Source organism: Pangasianodon hypophthalmus, chromosome 30 (assembly GCF_027358585.1).
Source record: "Pangasianodon hypophthalmus isolate fPanHyp1 chromosome 30, fPanHyp1.pri, whole genome shotgun sequence".
Lineage (NCBI taxonomy): Eukaryota > Metazoa > Chordata > Actinopteri > Siluriformes > Pangasiidae > Pangasianodon > Pangasianodon hypophthalmus.
Window position 1 is genome coordinate 3774034 of NC_069739.1, and position 19403 is coordinate 3793436.

The 19403-nt window shown below is 39.6% G+C and overlaps 2 protein-coding genes across 2 annotated transcripts; both read right to left on the reverse strand.

The window, feature by feature from the left end:
• Positions 1-659: 659 nt before the first annotated feature.
• Positions 660-19191, reverse strand: LOC117596558 (uncharacterized). The gene is made up of 13 exons (XM_053231625.1): positions 18527-19191; positions 17406-17501; positions 17044-17277; positions 16766-16925; positions 16413-16472; positions 15661-16195; positions 10650-10780; positions 6908-7620; positions 4073-4168; positions 3744-3977; positions 3449-3608; positions 2761-2820; positions 660-2638 (listed from the first exon to the last, which is right to left on the reverse strand). The coding sequence occupies exons 1-13, from the start codon at positions 19124-19126 to the stop codon at positions 2097-2099; spliced, it is 3621 nt and encodes a 1206-aa protein (XP_053087600.1). The 5' UTR covers positions 19127-19191; the 3' UTR covers positions 660-2096.
• Positions 12734-15646, reverse strand: LOC113529085 (E3 ubiquitin/ISG15 ligase TRIM25-like). Its single transcript, XM_053231786.1, has one exon. The coding sequence runs from the start codon at positions 13647-13649 to the stop codon at positions 12963-12965; it is 687 nt and encodes a 228-aa protein (XP_053087761.1). The 5' UTR covers positions 13650-15646; the 3' UTR covers positions 12734-12962.
• Positions 19192-19403: the final 212 nt, after the last annotated feature.

Below are 19403 nucleotides of genomic sequence, written 5' to 3' on the forward strand. Positions count from 1 at the left end.
AATCATCCAACTGCATACCTGCACTTTCTGATCTTATAAGAGTGTGCCTCTAGTGGTTAATTTCAGAATTGCAGGCACACGTTCGGCTCCATTACGAGAAACCATTTGTAATGCATCTTTTTTTTTTTTTTTTTTTCTTAGCGTACCAAAGTGTACAGTATTTTGGTGTGTATGCAGCATGACCACAAAAAAAGCCAGTAAAGCAAGCTAAACCACTATACAATCAAATCAAAACACATTTATTTACTTCTTTTTCTTACAGCTCTTCATTAATTTGCTGATAAAATGTAAAACTGAATGAACAATTTAAATAATTTTTAATCTAATATGATGTCACATCACAGGATAATTCATGCGAGAGTCGTAAGTTTAACGTATCTGTCAGTAATTTCTCAAAGTAAAGCATTAAAATCTTTTCGTTTCTGCTATTGAAAATTGTTTCTTCTTTTTAAGGATTTTGTGTGTTCAGATGATCCCAAAACAAAATCCCTGCGTAAAGAAAACAGCATCTAGTGGATAATTTCAGAATTGCAGGCACACGTTCGGCTCCATTATGAGAAACCATTTGTAATGCATCTTGTTTTTTTTTTTTTTTTTTTAGAGTACCAAAGTGTACTAAAAAAGTGAGTATGTACAGGCAAGACGAATAAAACTCATATTGAGCTTGTTTTTATATCCCGATAATTTTATGATGTACAGAACAGAAAGAAAAACATGACAAAGTGGTAGCCTACTGATGTAAACTGATTACTGATGAACACTTTGCCACATAAACATGACGAATGTGTCAGAGCATTGTGCTTAGTGATCACGATATACTAACTTTTCTTTTTATCTGTGTAACATTCTCCTCTGTGCAATATATATATATATATTTACTTACAGTTGTGTATAGTACAAACTTATGTTCATATGTGTTATATTAGCAGTGCTGTCCGTGTTCTTGTCCTTGTTATCTTATTGTAATGTGTAATGTCTATAAACCCTACAAAGAGCCAAATTCCCTGTAGCCTAGTGTACTGGGCCAATAAAGCATGATTATGATTCTGTTTGATTCAGACTCTAATTGATTCTCTTTCTGATTCTGACTGAAGCTAATTCTGATTGATTCTGATTCTGATTGACTCTGATTCTGATTGAACGTGATTCAGATGGATTGTAATTTTGATTTCGATTGATTCTGTTTCTGGTCGATTCTGATGCCGATTCTGATCTTGATTGATTCTAAGTGTGATTCTGACTCTGATTCTATTTGGCCATATTTCAGTGGGAGGTCAGTGGTTAAGACGTTGGACTACTCAGAAGGTCGTGAGTTCAAATCCCAGCACTGCCAAGCTGCCACTGCTGGGCCCTTGACCAAGGCCCATAACCCTCATCTGCTCATTGGTATAAATGAGATAAAATGTAAGTCTGCTCTGGATAAGGGCATCTGCCAAATGCCGTAAATGTCAATGAAGTGAAGTGAAGTGAAGTGACTTGTGGCCAAGTATGGTGACCCATACTCGGAATTTGTGCTCTGCATTTAACCCATCCAAGTGAACACACACACACCGTGAACACACAAACGGAGCAGTGGGCAGCCTTTTTTTTACTGCGGCGCCCGGGGAGCAGTTGGGGGTTCGGTGCCTTGCTCAAGGGTCTCACCTCAGTCGTGGTATTGAGGGTGGGAGAGAGCGCTGGTCATTCACTCCCCCCACCTACAATCCCTGCCGGACCCGAGACTCGAACCTACAACCTTCAGGTTCACCTTCGGGTTGCAAGTCCAACTCTCTATCCAACATTTTAACAAATGTATCTACACTGCCATCTACTGGTCAGGGTACACTGGTGCATTGATATCTAATCAGAAGTCCTGTACTCATCCTTTTGTGAAAGAATAAGCATGATACATACACATTCAAGAGAAGACATATATTCAGGAAAAAAGATGTTCTGATATGGAGGTTTTTTGAATAATATTCACATTTATAACATTAAAATCTCCTAAAAGACAGAAGAAAGATGATTATGGAAATTTATAAAAATCTTCTACATCTTTATTTGAGTAAACTTGATATAAAAAGGAGATATGTTATATTTGCTAATTTTAATAAAAATCACATTAGTACGATTTTTTTTAATTTCACAGTTGATCCATAAGAGCTGAGCCAGAATCCAGCGTATAGAGGCTGAGTGAATGTGGTGTGGACTCTGTGGAGGAGCTTCATCGTGTCAGAGACGCTGTAGAAGGACAGAGTTCCTGCACTGTGATCCACATACACTCCTATTCTGGAGGATGATGGAACTCTGAGATCAGTCTCAATGTTGTTGTGACAGAACGTGACAGAAGAAGAAGAAGAACACCACAGACTCCAGGACTGATCGTTGTATCCAAACAAACACTCAGTACCCCGTCCTTTCCTGCTGATGTCTTTATATGAGACTGATATGAACACACTTCTCTCACTGCTCCACTCCACCTCCCAGTAACAGCGTCCACACACACTCTCCTTACTCAACACCTGACTGTAATAGTTAAATCTCTCTGGATGGTCAGAGTACGGCTGCTTTATCTCACTGTACGTCACCACTCTGTTCTTCTCAGTCAGAATGAGGTAATTATGTACTGTGTCAGGATCCAGAGTCAGATCACAGAAATCTAAACACATGAAAAATGTGAACATGTAAGATATTAATCACAGCATATATTTTTCTGTGGTGGGTGAGACTGTGTGTGTGTGTGTGTGTGTGTGTGTGTGTGTGTGCGTGTTTTACACGTACAGTGCAGAAAATCTTCTCTGCTCTTTGGTTCTGAGGGTAAAATCATCTGAACTGCTGCAGCTGTAGAGACACACAAACAAAATGGAGACAGAAAACTCAGGTGCTGTAAAAGACAGAAACAGTTTAAAGTGATAGAATTTGTGTCTGATGTTTAATCAGCGTTTTATTTCAGAAAACACATTCTCTAGGTGTGGGATTTAAATGAGATTTTTTTCCCTTCTGAATGATGGAGAAATAAACTTTATTAATAACATGAGCACGAGCAGAGAGCTGCTTTGGTAACTAAAGACTACAGAATAAATGTTATTGTCACATCCAGTATGAACATTACCCTTCCAGACCACCAGACTACCAGAGGGAACCCTCCTCCAAATTTTGAATGTCTTCTTCTGTTATCACACTCGTTTTCTATCAGTTCCCTATAATACATGCATAGACTCCAAGCTGAACTGAACTGATTGTCTTCTTGTGTCTGACTGTATCTTGCCCTCTCTTTGTCTTTGCCTAGCCCTTTGGATTGTATGATATCTCTGATTTCTGGTTTTCAGACCTGGCTTTGTTTTGTGATTATAATTTTGGATTGGAAACTTAACCCTGAACTTTACCACTGTTTGACCCAGAATTTGATGTCTCTCTTTACCGTGCTGCAGAGAAAGTAAAGATTTCCCAGCAGGACAATTTCTCTCACCATGTTCAGGGATTTTGATGAATTCCTCCTGGCAGAATTTCTCGAGTCTCTCTTTCAGATCAGAGAGAGATTTTGTCACTCCATCAAATGAGAGATGTTGATCAACAGTGATGCTGGGTGAGTCCTCATGTCCATTAGAAACACAGAGAGACTGGAACCTCTACAGAGAGAAAGAAAAACATCATGAAGGAGAAAGGTGGAGAAATGTATGATTATGTGATTATACAGACAGGTGTGTGTGTGTGTGTGTGTGTGTGTGTGTGTGTGTGTGTGTAGATCAGACAGTGAGTGTTACCTGAAGGAAATGGATGTGATCGTGTGTGTGTGAAAGCTGCTCCAGCTCAGTGACTCTCCTCTGAAGATCAGCAATCTCCTGCTCCAGTTGCTCCAGGAGTCGTTCAGCTCGACTCAGTTCAGTCTTCTCCTGAGCTCTGATCAGCTCCGTCACCTCCGAGCGCTTTTTCTCCATGGAGCTGATCAGCTCAGTAAAGATCCTCTCACTGTCCTCCACTGCTGTCTGTGCACTCAGCTGGTAGGAGACACACACACACAAGATTTAAAGCTCATCTATCATTCCTTCTCTTACCGTGATTCAGTGTGTATGTGAGTGTCTTAACTACTCACTTTAAAATTGATCACAGCCTGTTTCAGCTCCTGCACCTTCTTCTGCTTCTCCTGGATTCTCTGCTGGGATTTCATCTGCCCCTCCTTTAGCTCACTCTGAGGACAAATAAAATACATTTCACTCTTTATGCTTTATGAGATTATGAGCTCAGTGGGTGAATATTAACTTCAGATAAAGGGTTAAAGTTCACTCGGGTTTTATGCAACTGTGCCTTGTGCTCTTCTGTATCATTAGTGTGTATTGTGTGCTTATTAGACGTTCAAGTTCAGCTCCCATCTGAGTTCTCTCTCTCTCTCTCTCTCTCTCTCAGCCTGTTTTTCATAGTGTATTTTTTCTTTGTGTAGTTAGTTAAGGGTACATCTTTGTTTGGATGATTCCTTGTGTAGCTCAGTAGGGATGCCATCTCTTGGTGAGATGCTGTCTCTATCACTATACCACAGCCTAAGCTGTGTACCTGACCTATAATTGGCAGTTAAAGATGTTCTCGCGGTTGGAGAGAAAGTTGGCTATGAGAAAATCACATTTGCGTCATGAATAAAACTGAAGTTGTGTTTCACACTGAAAAAATGTAGTTAACGAACTTGCAGACTTGCTCTCATAATTAAGTAAAGATTTGTTTTTGCATTTCGCTTCATTCACCGTGCATATGTATAACGGCTTACCTTTCAACCCTAATAAATTAATGTGCTCTGGAAAGCTGGCAATTAAAACACAGCCAATTTATCTAGGTTGTAAAAACCCTTCTCTAGAACATGTACTGTCCTTTTGAAGACAGGTGGAAGCAAACACTTGATATTTCCTTCATGAGAGAAAATCATTTAATGATGTAACTACAGAGAGGTTTCACTGGTTCAAAAGAGGGGATATAGTACAGCAGGACAGCAGGCTGCTGAAAGGGCTAATGATCAGTACAGTCTGCTGGAAGTACCTGGAACTAATCATGAAACTGCTGGATCACAGTAAACCAAGGCAGACTAAGGATTCAGTCATGGTAAGGATCAAATGGTGTTTGTGTTTGTTGTACCTTTATACCTCATAAAAAATGAAGTATAGCACAAGTTTTGATATAGAAACAATACAATATTGTGAATGGGATTTTTTTTAGGTGTTTAGGTACATTATATCTGTAATGTTCTTATTTCTGAGTATGATTGCTCTGCTTGTCTGTATAGTACTAGGCTGCTACTTCAACATCAGGTGTAACAGATTTATATGAGGCAGCACCTTTTAATATCGATGGGGTACATGGAGCGTACGTGACCATAGTGCTCCATTTTAGGCCTGCGGTTTGTTACAGTCTTATGTAGAACTTTATTATTTTACCTGCACACAGCCCTTTGGCATGTAATATGTTATTCGAAAGGAATTAAGGAATCAGTAAGCATCATCATCTGTCTGTTTATTGAGCAGAGACGCAAGTCCAAAACTATGCACCAGAGATAACCATGCTACAACAACCACGGAGAAATCTTGTTATGAAAGAACGAACATTAGATGATACTAATTTGGATGTCAAGGAAGGAGCCACTGTAATAGTGACTATTCAGGTAACAGCTACTGATCTTAAGATAAGAGAGGCATGTGAAACTGATACTGATCACTCACAGGTGAGCTGGCATAGACTGGTATTACAGGGAAGAACACTGCATTGGGAAACTTACAAATAGATGAGTGGGAATTGTGTGAATGAGGAAAGTGTGAGCAAAGATAGAATGAGGAAAGTGTGAGTGGAGTTTTCAGATTAGCTGATAAGGTAATACATATGCTGTTTGAAATGTTAAATAAACTAGTATCTAGCTGGTATTCTTAGGACACAGATTAAAAAAAAGTGTTTTTTTTGCTGATGAGGAGAACTTTGTGAGATTAGCCATCTTGCTTCAGCAGGTGGTATTAGAAAACAAACACTATCACTGACGCTTCAGAAAGTTTGTTACTTCCAAGGAAATAAAAAGGAAATAACCATGTATCGTATGGTGTCAGATGGCAGAGATGGCTGCAGCTGAGAAAAAAAGAACAGGATAGGCAAATCCAGAACGTGAGACAAAAATTGTGATCGATACAGGCAAGAGGCCAGGTGATTAGCAAACCAGATAACCAGGGCAAAACCCACAATCAAAACACCAGAGAGACAAAACACCAGATGAGCATACATAGTGAACAAAGGCTTAGTACATCAGGTGAATTCACAACACTGAGCAACACTCAATAAATGAATGTCCAGAATCTGTATAAATAGGCTGAGTGGGTGATTGAAACCAGGTGTAAATAATCAGTAATTGAACGTGACAAGGAGTGGGAGTCTTGGGATACGTAGTCCACGGTGGCCATGTCTGTAGGCCGCGGTGCACTCTGGGGAATAGAGTTTGATGGTGTTCGCTGGCATAAACATGACAGTGTGCTTTCTTTTTTGTCTTTTTCATCTCCTTCCTCTCTATGACATCTTTGAGGTATGGTTCACTTCGTTTAAATGGAGGGAGGTTTACAATGAAGTGAGTCATGAGAGCAGAGATAATTCAGCAGAAGAAAACTTCAGGTTCTGTTCCTTAAGGAAACAGTGTGATAAGATCAGCTTCTGGTGAAAATGTAATCTGACTGGTCAGATCAGTTTTATTGCAAACCCTGCCTGAGGACAAATTTAACACTTGCTTAACTACAAAACAAAAGAAATTTAATAAACCAAAACATTGTTCCAAACACTCTTTTTTAATAGAAAACCTGAAATAACAGTTTACTAAACTGGACTGGAGCTGTGTCTCCCTGCTATAACTGATGAAGCAGCTGATTGTGTATAAGAAAGAGGATGAATTAATGCTGAAAATGTGTTCAATTCTCACCTGTTTTTCAGCTCTTCCTGATGCAGCTGTGACAGTTTCATGACCTCTGTGTTTATCCATCGTACACAAATAACAGATGAAGCTTTGGTCAGTACGACAGTAGATATCGATCGCTTTATCATGCTCAGAGCAGATCTTCTTCAGCTTTCCAGAGGCTTCGACTAATTTGTGCTGTTTCAAAGCAGCAACTTCATAATGAGGTTTCAGATGAGTTTCACAAAAGGAGGCCAGACACATCAGACAGGACTTGACGGCTTTGTGTTTTCTCCCGCTGCAGAAATCACACTCCACATCTCCAGGTCCAGCGTAACAGTGAGCAGGAGAAGCAGCTTGGACTTCAGTCTTCTTCAGTTTCTCCACCACTTCAGCCAGCATGTTGTTTCTGTGTAGAACAGGCCTTGGAGTGAAAGTGTCTCTGCACTGAGGACAGCTATAAACTCCACTCTTATAATCCTGATCCCAGCAGCCATTAATACACACCTTACAGAAACTGTGACCACAGGAGATAGTCACTGGATCCCTCAGTAGATCCAGACAGACTGGACAGCTGAACTGATCCACTGAAAGCTGATCTACTGAAATACTAGCCTCGGCCATTTTCCTGTACTCACACACTGACTGACAGCGAGAGAGAGAGAAAGAGAGAGATAGATGTGTGTGTGTGTGTGTGTGTGTGTGTGTGTGTGTGTGTGGGTGGGGGGGGGTTGTTTGCTCTGAAAGGAGGAGTGCCTTCCTGCTTTGTGTATGAGTGTGTGCATGTGCGTGTGTGTGTGAGAGAGAGAGAGAGAGAGAGAGAGAGAGAGGAATTTTGAAGAATAGCTTCCTGGTTTGTGTGTGTGTGTGTGTGTGTAAAAAAAACAATAAAACCCTCACCAACTTCTACCACTGTATCATAGACAGCAACCTGACTGGGTGCATCACTGTATGATGGCATTTGCTCCATCCACAACTGCAAGAGTGTTCTGAGAACAGCAGAACACCTCATAGGCAACAAACTTCCAGCCATACAGGACATCAGAACAATTTTTACCTGCAGGTCATCAGGCTCCTAAACAGCCTGTAGACAGCTTATCTGCATTCCCAGTTGCACCTTCTCCGTTAAGTAACTGGGTCCCACACCTCAACAAATTTGTTGCTCTGTCCCAGGGAGTTTGTTTCTTCTTGGAGAAATGTGCTATAGCTTGACTCTGCAGTTCAGAACAAGGTTCTGGTTAATGTTTATCTTGTTCAAAAAAGGATAGTAATTTCCACCCAATTATAGATCTGAGAGAACTGAACTGGTTCCCTGAAACCTTTGCTTTTTTTATGCTATTGATGACAGATGTACTTCAAGCAACAGGACTGGTTCATATCCAATCTACGCAATGCTTATTTTTGTTATGATCATGTTCCCATTTCAATTCAAAGTCCTGCTCTTCAGCCTCTCCTTAGCACCACCTGAGTTTTCAAGATGTATACAGGTGACCCTGTCTCCTGATGGTCACTGCTATCAGGATACTGCTGTATTTGGATGGCTTCGGTATAATTTTGCCTCAGTGAAAGAAGCCCAAGTATTGGCTTGCTGGTGATGTAAAGCCATTCCTAACAGAAACAGTGTGGCTAGGAGAGGAGCTTCACTGGAGAGAGATAATTACCATGGATGCTTCCCTCACAGGTTCGGGGACAGTGTGGTGACACAGGGCAGCATGGGACTGAGAGCATGTGACTCCCTAGCATAATTTGCTGGTTTATTACAATAATAATTCCTGTTTGACGTTATAGTACACAGTTGCAGAAGAGTAATGATTTATCATCCTATCAGGTATTACCCATAAGAGGATGAGTTCCCTTTTGAGTCTGATTCCTCTCAAGGGTTTTCTTCCTCATGTTGTCTCAGCAATTTTTTTTCCCTCATCACTGTCACCTCTGGCTTGTTCATTAGGGATCTAAATCTACCTCCATATTTCTGTATTGCTGCTTTGTGAAAAAAAAAAGAATTGATTTTAATTGTTTTATTACAGTAATAATTGGTAGATTGGCATAATTACAAATGTAAAAATGACAGGAAAATAATCATATTTACTCTTTTAATTACAATAATATTTTATGGTATATCTATGTCAGTTCACCACCTGGTAATCTCCTGTAAAATTATAATCGTCTCTTTTCCCAGAAGATTAATTGCCATGATGTGTTCTGTATGTCAATCATGGTACACCAGAGAAAATCTATGCAGATGAAATGAAACGTTAAAACCAGCTTAGGAGAACTTTCTTACAAGTAAGTATGTTTATATAAGTAAGTTCGTTAATCCCCACCAGCAGAAACATTAAGAGAAGTTTAATCAGTTTTTCTCAGTTTCTTAAGGTGTCCCTCAAGATTCATTTTGTTTTCTATTCTATTTACTGTTTACAGCATAAGCTTATATTCTGCTCCATTATTTTATCCACCACACTTCACAAATTTATCTCAGCACTCAATGTGCTGCTCCTCTCCTCTTTTCCACTTTAATATACTGCTTACGAGTTATGAAATGCTGAACATCAGCTTTTCTCATGGCGGCTTTCCACAAAGTTAGCAAACTCTTGGAATAAATAGCATTGCAGTAACTCCTTGAAATAATCTTCAGCTCAACAAATCAGCCTTCTTCCATCTTCAAAATATTTTCCAACTCCCCTCCTCTCTTTAAAGGGACACAAACACTAGTTCATGTGTTCATTACATCACAACTCTATTAGTGTTTTCTTTCCCCACATATGAGTCTAATACTTTCTTATCTTTTTCTCTTTTTTAAAATAATCCATACATATGCAGTATAGTGTATAGGACAACAATCTGACAATCTGACTATATCTATGAATAGTTTACCTTCTTATGTTTAACCAGAATGTACCACAGACATGTTATTTTGAGTCACATAACCTCATAGTTGTTCCAGTCCAGTCATTCATTTTATAGGCCCACCCAATGCCCCTTCACTCCGTCTCATCTCAGTCTGAAATTTGTTTTTTTTTTTTCAGTATTCTCCTTATGCAACATTACAGGGCAGCTAAACATGCTTGAAGGAGAACATTCAACTCAGAGATACCCTGAAAAAAAGGCAACTGAATTTGCATAATTCAAATGTGTCCACTGGCTCCACATGATTGAATTGAGTTAATTTAACGCAACTTGTTTGCGCTGATCCAACACGATTAGATCATGTATTTTCAAAGCCTTGAATAAAATTGAACTCTGCCCTCTCACCTGAACTGAGAATTAAACCCAGGTCGCTGGTGCTCCACAACAGCCACATTACTGCTGTGCTATTCTACCACACATGATTTAGCTGTGTTAATTTAATACGGTTATGGTTCCCGTCAGTGCAAACATCCTTGGGAGATTTCATAACGTAATTAGTTCTACATTAAAGAATCATGCTCATGCTACATAATTCAATCTAGTAATTAGAAACTTGTCTAAAAAAAGTTTAAGCAAAGAAATCACATTTTAATGAGAAATTTTATATTTTTACGTGAACTATACGTAATACTATATTTTCTCTTAAATCTGACTGACCACATATTCCCTTTTTTCAGGGTACTCACGACTGGATATTGCTGCTAATAACCAGTTATTAGTCAATTATGACCTTTTAACCTCCTTGCCATGGGTGGTTGTGACATCATTATGTTTTAAACTCTCCTACTGATGATTAGAGTGCGACAATAGCAGGAAGTACATATGATCATATGAAATCAGGACAAAGAAGCATTTCTCTTACCATGTTCAGGGATTTTGATGAATTCCTCTTCACAGAATTCCTCGAGCCGCTTTCTCATATCAGAGAGAGATTTCTTCATTTCATCGAATGAGAGATGTCCACTGACAGTGATGCTGGGAGAGTCGTCTTGTCTAGAAGCGGCACACAGAGACTGAAAACTCTACAGAAAGAAAGAAAAAACATGGAGAAGGAGAAAGTAAATTAGTGTTATGTCCATAAACTCCAGCTACCAGAATGCACTGCTCCAGAATGCTCCAGAATGCACCACTTCCATTTCCCATTAGCACCACAGACTACAAATCACATCACAAAACTCAATCAAACATTCAAGTTCAGTGGGCTAAGTGCACACACCTGTGCACAATCACTCTCACACTATAAATAACCTGCACTTTCATTCAGTAATTGCAAATTCTTGCTCCTAGCATTTTCACTAATGATGATTCCAAGCCATTTGATATTGTGTTTTTATCCTGCTCTTGACATTGTTTTGTTGCTCTTTGTATTTACCTTTATTAAGCCTGTTTGGTGATCACCTGCCTGATTTTAGAGGGGGATATATATGTTTGTGAATAGGCATCTTTGGTAGTTGCTGAGGAACAGCTCACTCTAGAGGATGTAGTGAGTGTTACCTGGAGGAAATAAATATGATCATGTGTATGCGAAAGCTGCTCCAGCTCACTGACTCTCCTCTGAAGATCAGCAATCTCCTGCTCCAGTTGCTCCAGGAGTCGTTCAGCTCGACTCACTTCAGTCTTCTCCTGAGCTCTGATCAGCTCCGTCACCTCCGAGCGCTTTTTCTCCATGGAGCTGATCAGCTCAGTAAAGATCCTCTCACTGTCCTCCACTGATAGACTTGAAATTCACTATTGTGAGTGTGAAGGAGAAGATATAAGGTGTTACATCAGTGTTCTGCAAGTAAGGTCTGTTGGGGTGAGGAAGAAAAGACTCAGAGGCAACAGTTTGACCCTGAATGGTGTCTATTAGGATAATAAGGGCAGGAAGAACATGTGAGCATCATGATGATGAGTTGCATCAGAAATGGCCTGTACTAGAAAATGAAAAGGATGTAACATTTTTGCCAATAATAATTTTTAAAAAAAGTAGATAATTAACATGTAAATTGTGTAGTTATGCAAATTGTTTGGTACTAGAAAAACAAAAGTGCTGGATATAGAAAGTTAGAAGATTTTTGGATTTGCATCAGTGATCGTGAATAAAAAAGAAACTTCACAAAGAGATTTTGTCTTTGCCTTTCTATTTGATTTAAGAGTGCCGTGACATGGATAAAGAAAATTTTTCATCCTAGCGATTTCAGCTTCACACTCAAAATAACCGGTTTGGATGGTGGCTTTATATGGTTTGAGCCTTTTGGATTTGGAGCCGCAACTTTTTCTTTCTTGTTTCTTTAGTTTCTTAGTTTTTGGTTTTGGGTTCATGAATTGCACTGCTCTTCATGTTACTTAATGATGTATTTAATTCACACTGAACTTGTAAACGTGCACCCAGGAATGTGATATTACACTATATTTACTAATGGCAAATTTCTGACTTGAGTGTGTAATGATTTGAGCATCTTTTTTTTTTCTTCACGACTTGAGCATCTTGTTTTCCTGACATATGCAAATTGATTTTCTGACAGAACATCTTGTTTTCCTTGCTTGAATACCTTGTCTTCCACAGTGATCATTAGTACCATTAGGTCTGAAATGGAGTCTACTTTGCTCAAAAGGTGCAGGCTCTTTGTTGGTACCTCTAATATTGCAGCCTACAGCAGGGGGCAGAGCTTTCTCTTACAAAGCTCCACAATAATGGAACAGTCTACCAATTAGTGCTCGGACTCAGACACAGTCTCGGTCTTTAAGTCTAGGCTTAAAACCTAGACTTAAAACCTTAAAACCTAGAATTTGTTTAGTCAAGTCTTTTGTTAATAAGCTTTTCTCTTCGGTAAAGGTGCAGATATGTGTTATTTCCTCCTCTCTCTCTCTCTCTACTATTGATAACTTCACCTACAGCACTTTGTCTTTAGTTCTTCCTAATGGCTCTCTACTCACCTTAAGATTGTTCGCAGCCTTTTTCAGCTCCTTTATTCTTTATTCTACCTTTATTCTACAGATTTTATACCTTTATTCTACAGATCATCGACAGTCATGTGATACTATAAAGCCATATTGCTGTAAGATGGGTGTTAGCTGATCAAATGTTCACTGACCGGTCTGACTACTTTACTATGAGCAATGAAAGACTTTATTTGTTTGTGACTAACAAACCCACAACTCTTTTCATTGTTTATTCATTTTAAAATAACAAAACTCATTTTACAGTCCTGACCTGTTTCTGGTTTCTTTCCGTTGCAGTCGAAACTGTATTGTGGTCTTTGTGTTTGTGCATTGTGCACAAAACGCAGATGCATCTTTGGTCAGTATGACAGTAAATCTCCAGCACTTTATCATGCTCAGAGCAGATCTTCTCTTGTAGATTTCCAGAGGTTTCAACTAACTCATGCTTTATGAAAGCAGGAATTTCATAGTGTGGTTTCAGATGAGTTTCACAAAAGGAGGCCAGACACATCAGACAGGATTTGACGGCTTTGTGTTTTCTCCTGCTGCAGAAATCACACTCCACATCTCCAGGTCCAGCGTAACAGTGAGCAGGAGAAGCAGCTTGGACTTCAGTCGTCTTCTTCAGTTTGTCCACCACTTCAGCCAGCATGTTGTTTCTGCGTAGAACAGGCCTTGGAGTGAAAGTGTCTCTGCACTGAGGAGAGCTATACACTCCGCTCTTATCTTCCTGATCCCAGCAGTCATTAATACACACTTTACAGAAACTGTGACCACAGGGTGTAGTCAGTGGTTCCTTCAGTAGATCCAGACAGATTGGACAGCTGAACTGATCCTGAGCTACTGAAATACTGGCCTCTGCCATTTTCCTGCACGCTGTGAGAGATTCACTCAAAGTTAGCTCTGAAATAAGTTCTTTTTGTGTGTTGTGGTGTGACATAGGGCATGGGTGGAGCTCTACATGGGTGGAGAACGTAAAGGAACTGGTCTAAATGCCATCCTTCCCACACATAAAGCAGGATAATTATGCTTAGACTCTCATCAGCAGTTTGTTGTGTGGCATTAATAGTGATTAAACTCAAGTTCAGAATTTTTGGCTGGCAATGTAGGAAAACAAGGCACAGCCCAAAGCAAACCAGTTGTATAATAATTGCATGTAAACAAAGGCAAAACTGTCAATAATGAGGATAATGACAGTGATGACTAAACCAGATAGCATGTGGATAAACTATGGAGTTATATTTTCCATGTGCCATTTTGGCTATGTTTTATAAATGATTAGTCACTTATTATACTGGTTTCTTAATTGACCAATATGAATACTCAAGCATATTTTAAAGAAACATTGGAGACATAGTTTAATTAACCAGTGATGATATGACTAAACACATATTCCTCAGTGTAGATTGGTCTATGACAAATGACAGAATACAGTCATATTTTACTGATGTTTGGGGTTACATTTTACAAGCATAAAGGATTACACAGCTTTACATTAACTTCAAACATACTTAATACAGTCCACATTACTCAATTTAATTTACTACCATGGTACGGTAAAAGAACACATTAAATATTTTAGTCAAGGTTTAGGCCTCATCTGTACTGAAAAAGCATTGATTAAAGTAGCAAATTACAGACTATTGGTCTCTGATCTAAGTTCAGTCTTTTTGAATGTGCTGCTTGATTTAAGTGCAACTTATAGTACCATAAATCACAATCTTCTAGACAGAGCAATACAAGATGGCAAACACCAGCTTAATATAGTTGAGGACTGTGTAAAGGACATTAGACACTGGATGTTGAGTAACTTCTGCCTACCTAATTCTGTCAACCCAGAAGTACATCTATTAGGGCCACAGGCAGCTAGAAATAAGCTTCTTGATTATGTAGGAACTCTCAATAGCCTCAGAGTTGCATCTTATATCTCCAGTCTCTAAATTGAAGTTCGTGTTATCTCTTAATTACTGCTAAAATAAGAAATGTAATGGCACTACATGAGGCATAAAAACTAGTTCATGCTTTTTTTGGGTTGAACACCTTGCAGTTTGCATGTTTCAGTAAGTGCATAAACAAGCTCCAGTTAGTCCAGAATGCAGTACTTACTAGAACCAGAAATTTTGATTAGATCACCCCTCTTTTATCCATACTACAATGGCCCAGTAAAATTTCACGTTCATTACACATGGTCCTGCCCCACAGAACCTTAGCAAACTTTTGGCCAGTTAGGAGCAGCCACCATGTCTGCTTTATAAAAAAAAAGTGCAGGTTCTTTATTAGTACCTAAAATAATGAAATGTATAACAGGAAGCAGATCTCTTTGATTGATCCTGATGCTCTACTCCTGCTCTGTTCCAAATGCTTCTTCACCTGGAGCTTCTGCTTTTGTGACTGGCGTTCTGTAGCTGTGGAAAATATCATGTGGATAGCCTAAAGACTTGCACTTTCCAAAAAAAAAATATTCCTAATACTGATCATCCTGCTTCAATACATCGCTGCAAAACTGTAGCTTTGCACCTCCTAATAACTGCTCCTGTAATAATAAAGACTGTCCTGTGCACCGAATGTACACAGTGAACATTCTGTATGTAGCACTGTTTGTCTTTTCTCTTTATAATTACACTGTAATGATTTCTTATGTTTCCATCAACTATCAACCAGAAAACAGATTTCAAGGTCCAGCAAATACATTGAAAAGTTTATTAGGTCTGATGGACCAAAACTGAACTTATTGGCCTACATTTGGCAGTAACTCACCACTGCTCATCACCCTGAGAACACCAACCCTGAAGCATGGTGGTGGTAGCATCATGTTGGACGTTACACTTCATCAAAGAGAATTTTAATATTTTTTCTTTAGAATTTTTGAACAGTTAATAGTTAGCAATATATATCATGCTGAAATCCTTTTGAAATGTGAGATTTATATAATTTTACTATTTTATTTTCACTTTTTTTTTGGATCACATAACCTCACAGTTGATCCATAACAGCGCAGCCAGAATCCAGCGTATAGAGGCTGAGTGAATGTGGTGTGGACTCTGTGGAGGAGCCTCATCGTGTCAGAGACGCTGTAGAAGGACAGAGTTCCTGCACTGTGATCCACATACACTCCTATTCTGGAGGATGATGGAACTCCGAGCTCAGTGTTTATGTTGTTGTGACGGAAAGACAGACAAGAAGAAGAACATCTCAGACCCCAGGACTGACTGTTGCCTCCAAACCAACACTCATTACCCCGTCCTTTCCTCCTGATGCTTTTATATGAGACTGAAATGTACACACACTCCTCACTGCTCCACTCCACCTCCCAGTAACAGCGTCCACACACACTCTCCTTACTCAACACCTGACTGTAGGAGTCAAATCTCTCTGGATGATCAGAGTACGGCTGGTGTACCCTACTGTCTGTCACCGCTCTGTTCTTCTCAGTCAGAATGAGGTAACGATGTGCCGTGTTTGGATCCAGAGTCAGACGACAGAAATCTAAACAAAATTGTAAAAATGGGACCAATTTAGATAGTAATTACAGAATATACTGTAGTTCGATACAAGTTAAGACATCTGTCTAATAAAAATGGATTTAAATGAGCAATTCTGTTTTACTTTGATGCCTATCATCAAGAGAAAATGGTGCTCGTTGGTGTGAACTAAACTAATGTGTATGTGTGTGTGTGTGTGTGTGTGTGTGTTTTACACGTACAGTGCAGAAAATCTTCTCTGCTCTTTGGCTCTGAGGGTAAAATCATCTGAACTGCTGCAGCTGTGGAGACACAGAAATAAAATATGTTTCTTTATGTTTTTTCTGTCACGCTTTTGTATTCACGTTTTCTGTCTTTGCGTGCGTGTGTGTGTGTGTGTGTGTGTGTGTGTGTGTGGGTTTGTGTGTCTGTATGGGTGTTCTTGCATTTTATATATTTTATATATTTATTTTATATATATTTATACAGTAGAGAACTAGGGGAAGAAAAGCAAACAAGTAAAGCAGTTATTTCCTAAGAGTAAATTCACATAAACACTTAAATCATAAGCTTGCTCAATTAGAAAGTCTCACACCATCTTTAGGGATTTTGATGAATTCCTCCTGGCAGAATTTCTCCAGTCTCTTTTTCAGATCAGAGAGAGATTTCCTCACTCCATCAAATGAGAGATGTTGATTGACAGTGATGCTGGGTGAGTCCTCACATCCAGAAGAGACACAGAGAGACTGGAAACTCTACAGAGAGAAAGAAAAACATCATGGAGAAGGAGAAAAGTGGAGAAATGTACATGTGTGATTATTCAGACAGGTGTGTGTGTGTGTGTGTGTGTGTGTATCAGACAGTGAGTGTTACCTGGAGGAAATGGAAGTGATCGTGTGTGTGTGAAAGCTGCTCCAGCTCAGTGACTCTCCTCTGAAGATCAGCAATCTCCTGCTCCAGTTGCTCCAGGAGTCGTTCAGCTCGACTCACTTCAGTCTTCTCCTGAGCTCTGATCAGCTCCGTCACCTCCGAGCGCTTTTTCTCCATGGAGCTGATCAGCTCAGTAAAGATCCTCTCACTGTCCTCCACTGCTGTCTGTGCACTCAGCTGGTAGGAGACACAGAGACAAGATTTAAAGCTCATCTATCCTTCCCTCTCTTACTGGGACTCTAAATGACTGGTTGTCCATGTTGTGTGTGTTTCTAGGAGCAGCTCTGTCTCTGCTCACTGCTCACCTTTATAGTGTTCACAGCCTGTTTCAGCTCCTGCACCTTCTTCTGCTTCTCCTGGATTCTCTGCTGGGATTTCATCTGCTCCTCCTTTAGCTCACTCTGAGGACAAATAAAATACATTTCACTGTTTATGCATTATGAGATTATGAGCTCAGTGGCTGAATATTAACTGCAGATAAAGGGTTAAAGTTAACTAGTGTTTTGTATAACTGTGTCTGTGCTGTTTTGTATCTGTACTGTGCCTGTTCCTGTTTAGGACTGAGTATTTAAATATTTGCATGATTTGTTTCAGTGCTCAGTCATGACTCTATTACTCTAGTTAGGTAAATTGTTAAACACCTTGTTACAAAGTCCTCTCAGTGTCTTCTCTCAGAGTTCCTTAGTTTATTAATACAATTATTTTAATATATTTGCTTTACTTTCCATCATTCTTCTCTCTCTCTCTCTCTCTCTCTCTCTCTCTCTCTCTCTGTTCCTATGCATGTACTCACACACTGTGAGAGATTCACTCAAAGTTAGCTCTGAAATAAGTTCTTTTTGTGTGTTGTGGTGTGACATAGGGCATGGGTGGAGGTCTGCATGGGTGGAGAATGTAAAGGAACTGGTCTAAATCCCATCCTTCCCACACATAAATCAGGACATTATGTTCCTATGCATGTCATGACAATGCTCAGGATGAATTTAACACTCTGTGGAAGCAGGGGCGTGCTCGAGCGCCGGTTTGTGAAGGGGGAGCTGGAGAGAAGAGAGCTCAAACCCAGGCTGCCTCCCATCTCCTCATCTCCCCATGTAAGGGATCCTTCACACACTCACTTACCTGCAAATTAATATTCCATTTTAGCAATTCATTTTCATCTTTTCATCCATCTTTAATAAGACAAAACCTAAAATAACAGTTTAAATCCTTTAAGATTTAACTTACAGCATTAGCAGAGAGCTGGACTTTCTTTCTCGAAGACACCTGATTAAACTCAAGAGTTAATGATTAAAAAATAAAAGGTGTGGTAGAGCAGTAAAATCAATAAACCAGACTGGAGCTGTGTTTCCCTGCTATAACTGACTAAGCAGCTGATTCTAGATGAGAAAGAGGATGAATTATTGCTGAAAATCTTTTCAGTTCTCACCTGTTTTTCTGCTCTTTCTGATACAGCAGGAACAGTGTCATGACCTTTGTGTTCATCCGTCATACACAAAAAACAGATTAAGGTTTGGTCAGTATAACAGTAGATCTCCAGCACTTTATCATGCTCAGAGCAGATCTTCTCTTGTAGATTTCCAGAGGCTTCAATTAATTTGTGATTTTTCAATCCTGGAACTTCATAGTGAGGTTTCAGATGAGTTTCACAAAAGGAGGCCAGACACATCAGACAGGACTTGACGGCTTTGTGTTTTCTCCCACTGCAGAAATCACACTCCACATCTCCAGGTCCAGCGTAACAATGAGCAGGAGAAGCAGCTTGGACTTCAGTCTTCTTCAGTTTCTCCACCACTTCAGCCAGCATGTTGTTTCTGCGTAGAACAGGCCTTGGAGTGAAAGTGTCTCTGCACTGAGGACAGCTATAAACTCCGCTCTTATCTTCCTGATCCCAGCAGTCATTAATACACACCTTACAGAAACTGTGACCACAGGGGATAGTCACTGGATCCTTCAGTAGATCCAGACAGATTGGACAGCTGAACTGATCCACTGAAAGCTGATCTACTGAAATACTGGCCTCGGCCATTTTCCTGCACTCACACACTGATATAGAAAGAGTGACACTCTGAGTTTCGTTTCCACTGAAATGAATTCCTGTGTGTGTGTTTGTGTATGTGTGTGTGTGTGTTATAGTGACAGAGAAAGTAGGTGGAGCATTAAAGGCAGGGTGGGAGTGCAAGACTTAAAGGAGAAGTGTGTAACTGTAACACATAGAGAGATGTGTGTATGTAAAAGAAATTTCTCCCAAAATTGTTCTCAAAAACTCCTAGACTAAAACAAAACAAACATACAAAATACGTGTT

What these genes read in the sequence shown, in the direction of transcription:
- LOC117596558 (XM_053231625.1), bottom strand. Translation starts at nt 19,126, where the DNA reads ATGGCCGAGGCCAGTATTTCAGTAGATCAGCTTTCAGTGGATCAGTTC. An exon ending in AGGCTGTGATCAATTTTAAA is followed by an intron (nt 3,978 to 4,072) that starts GTGAGTAGTTAA and finishes GTCTCCTACCAG; the next exon opens with CTGAGTGCACAGACAGCAGT. An exon ending in ATCACATCCATTTCCTTCAG is followed by an intron (nt 3,609 to 3,743) that starts GTAACACTCACT and finishes TTCTCTCTGTAG; the next exon opens with AGGTTCCAGTCTCTCTGTGT.
- LOC113529085 (XM_053231786.1), bottom strand. Translation starts at nt 13,649, where the DNA reads ATGTCACACCACAACACACAAAAAGAACTTATTTCAGAGCTAACTTTG.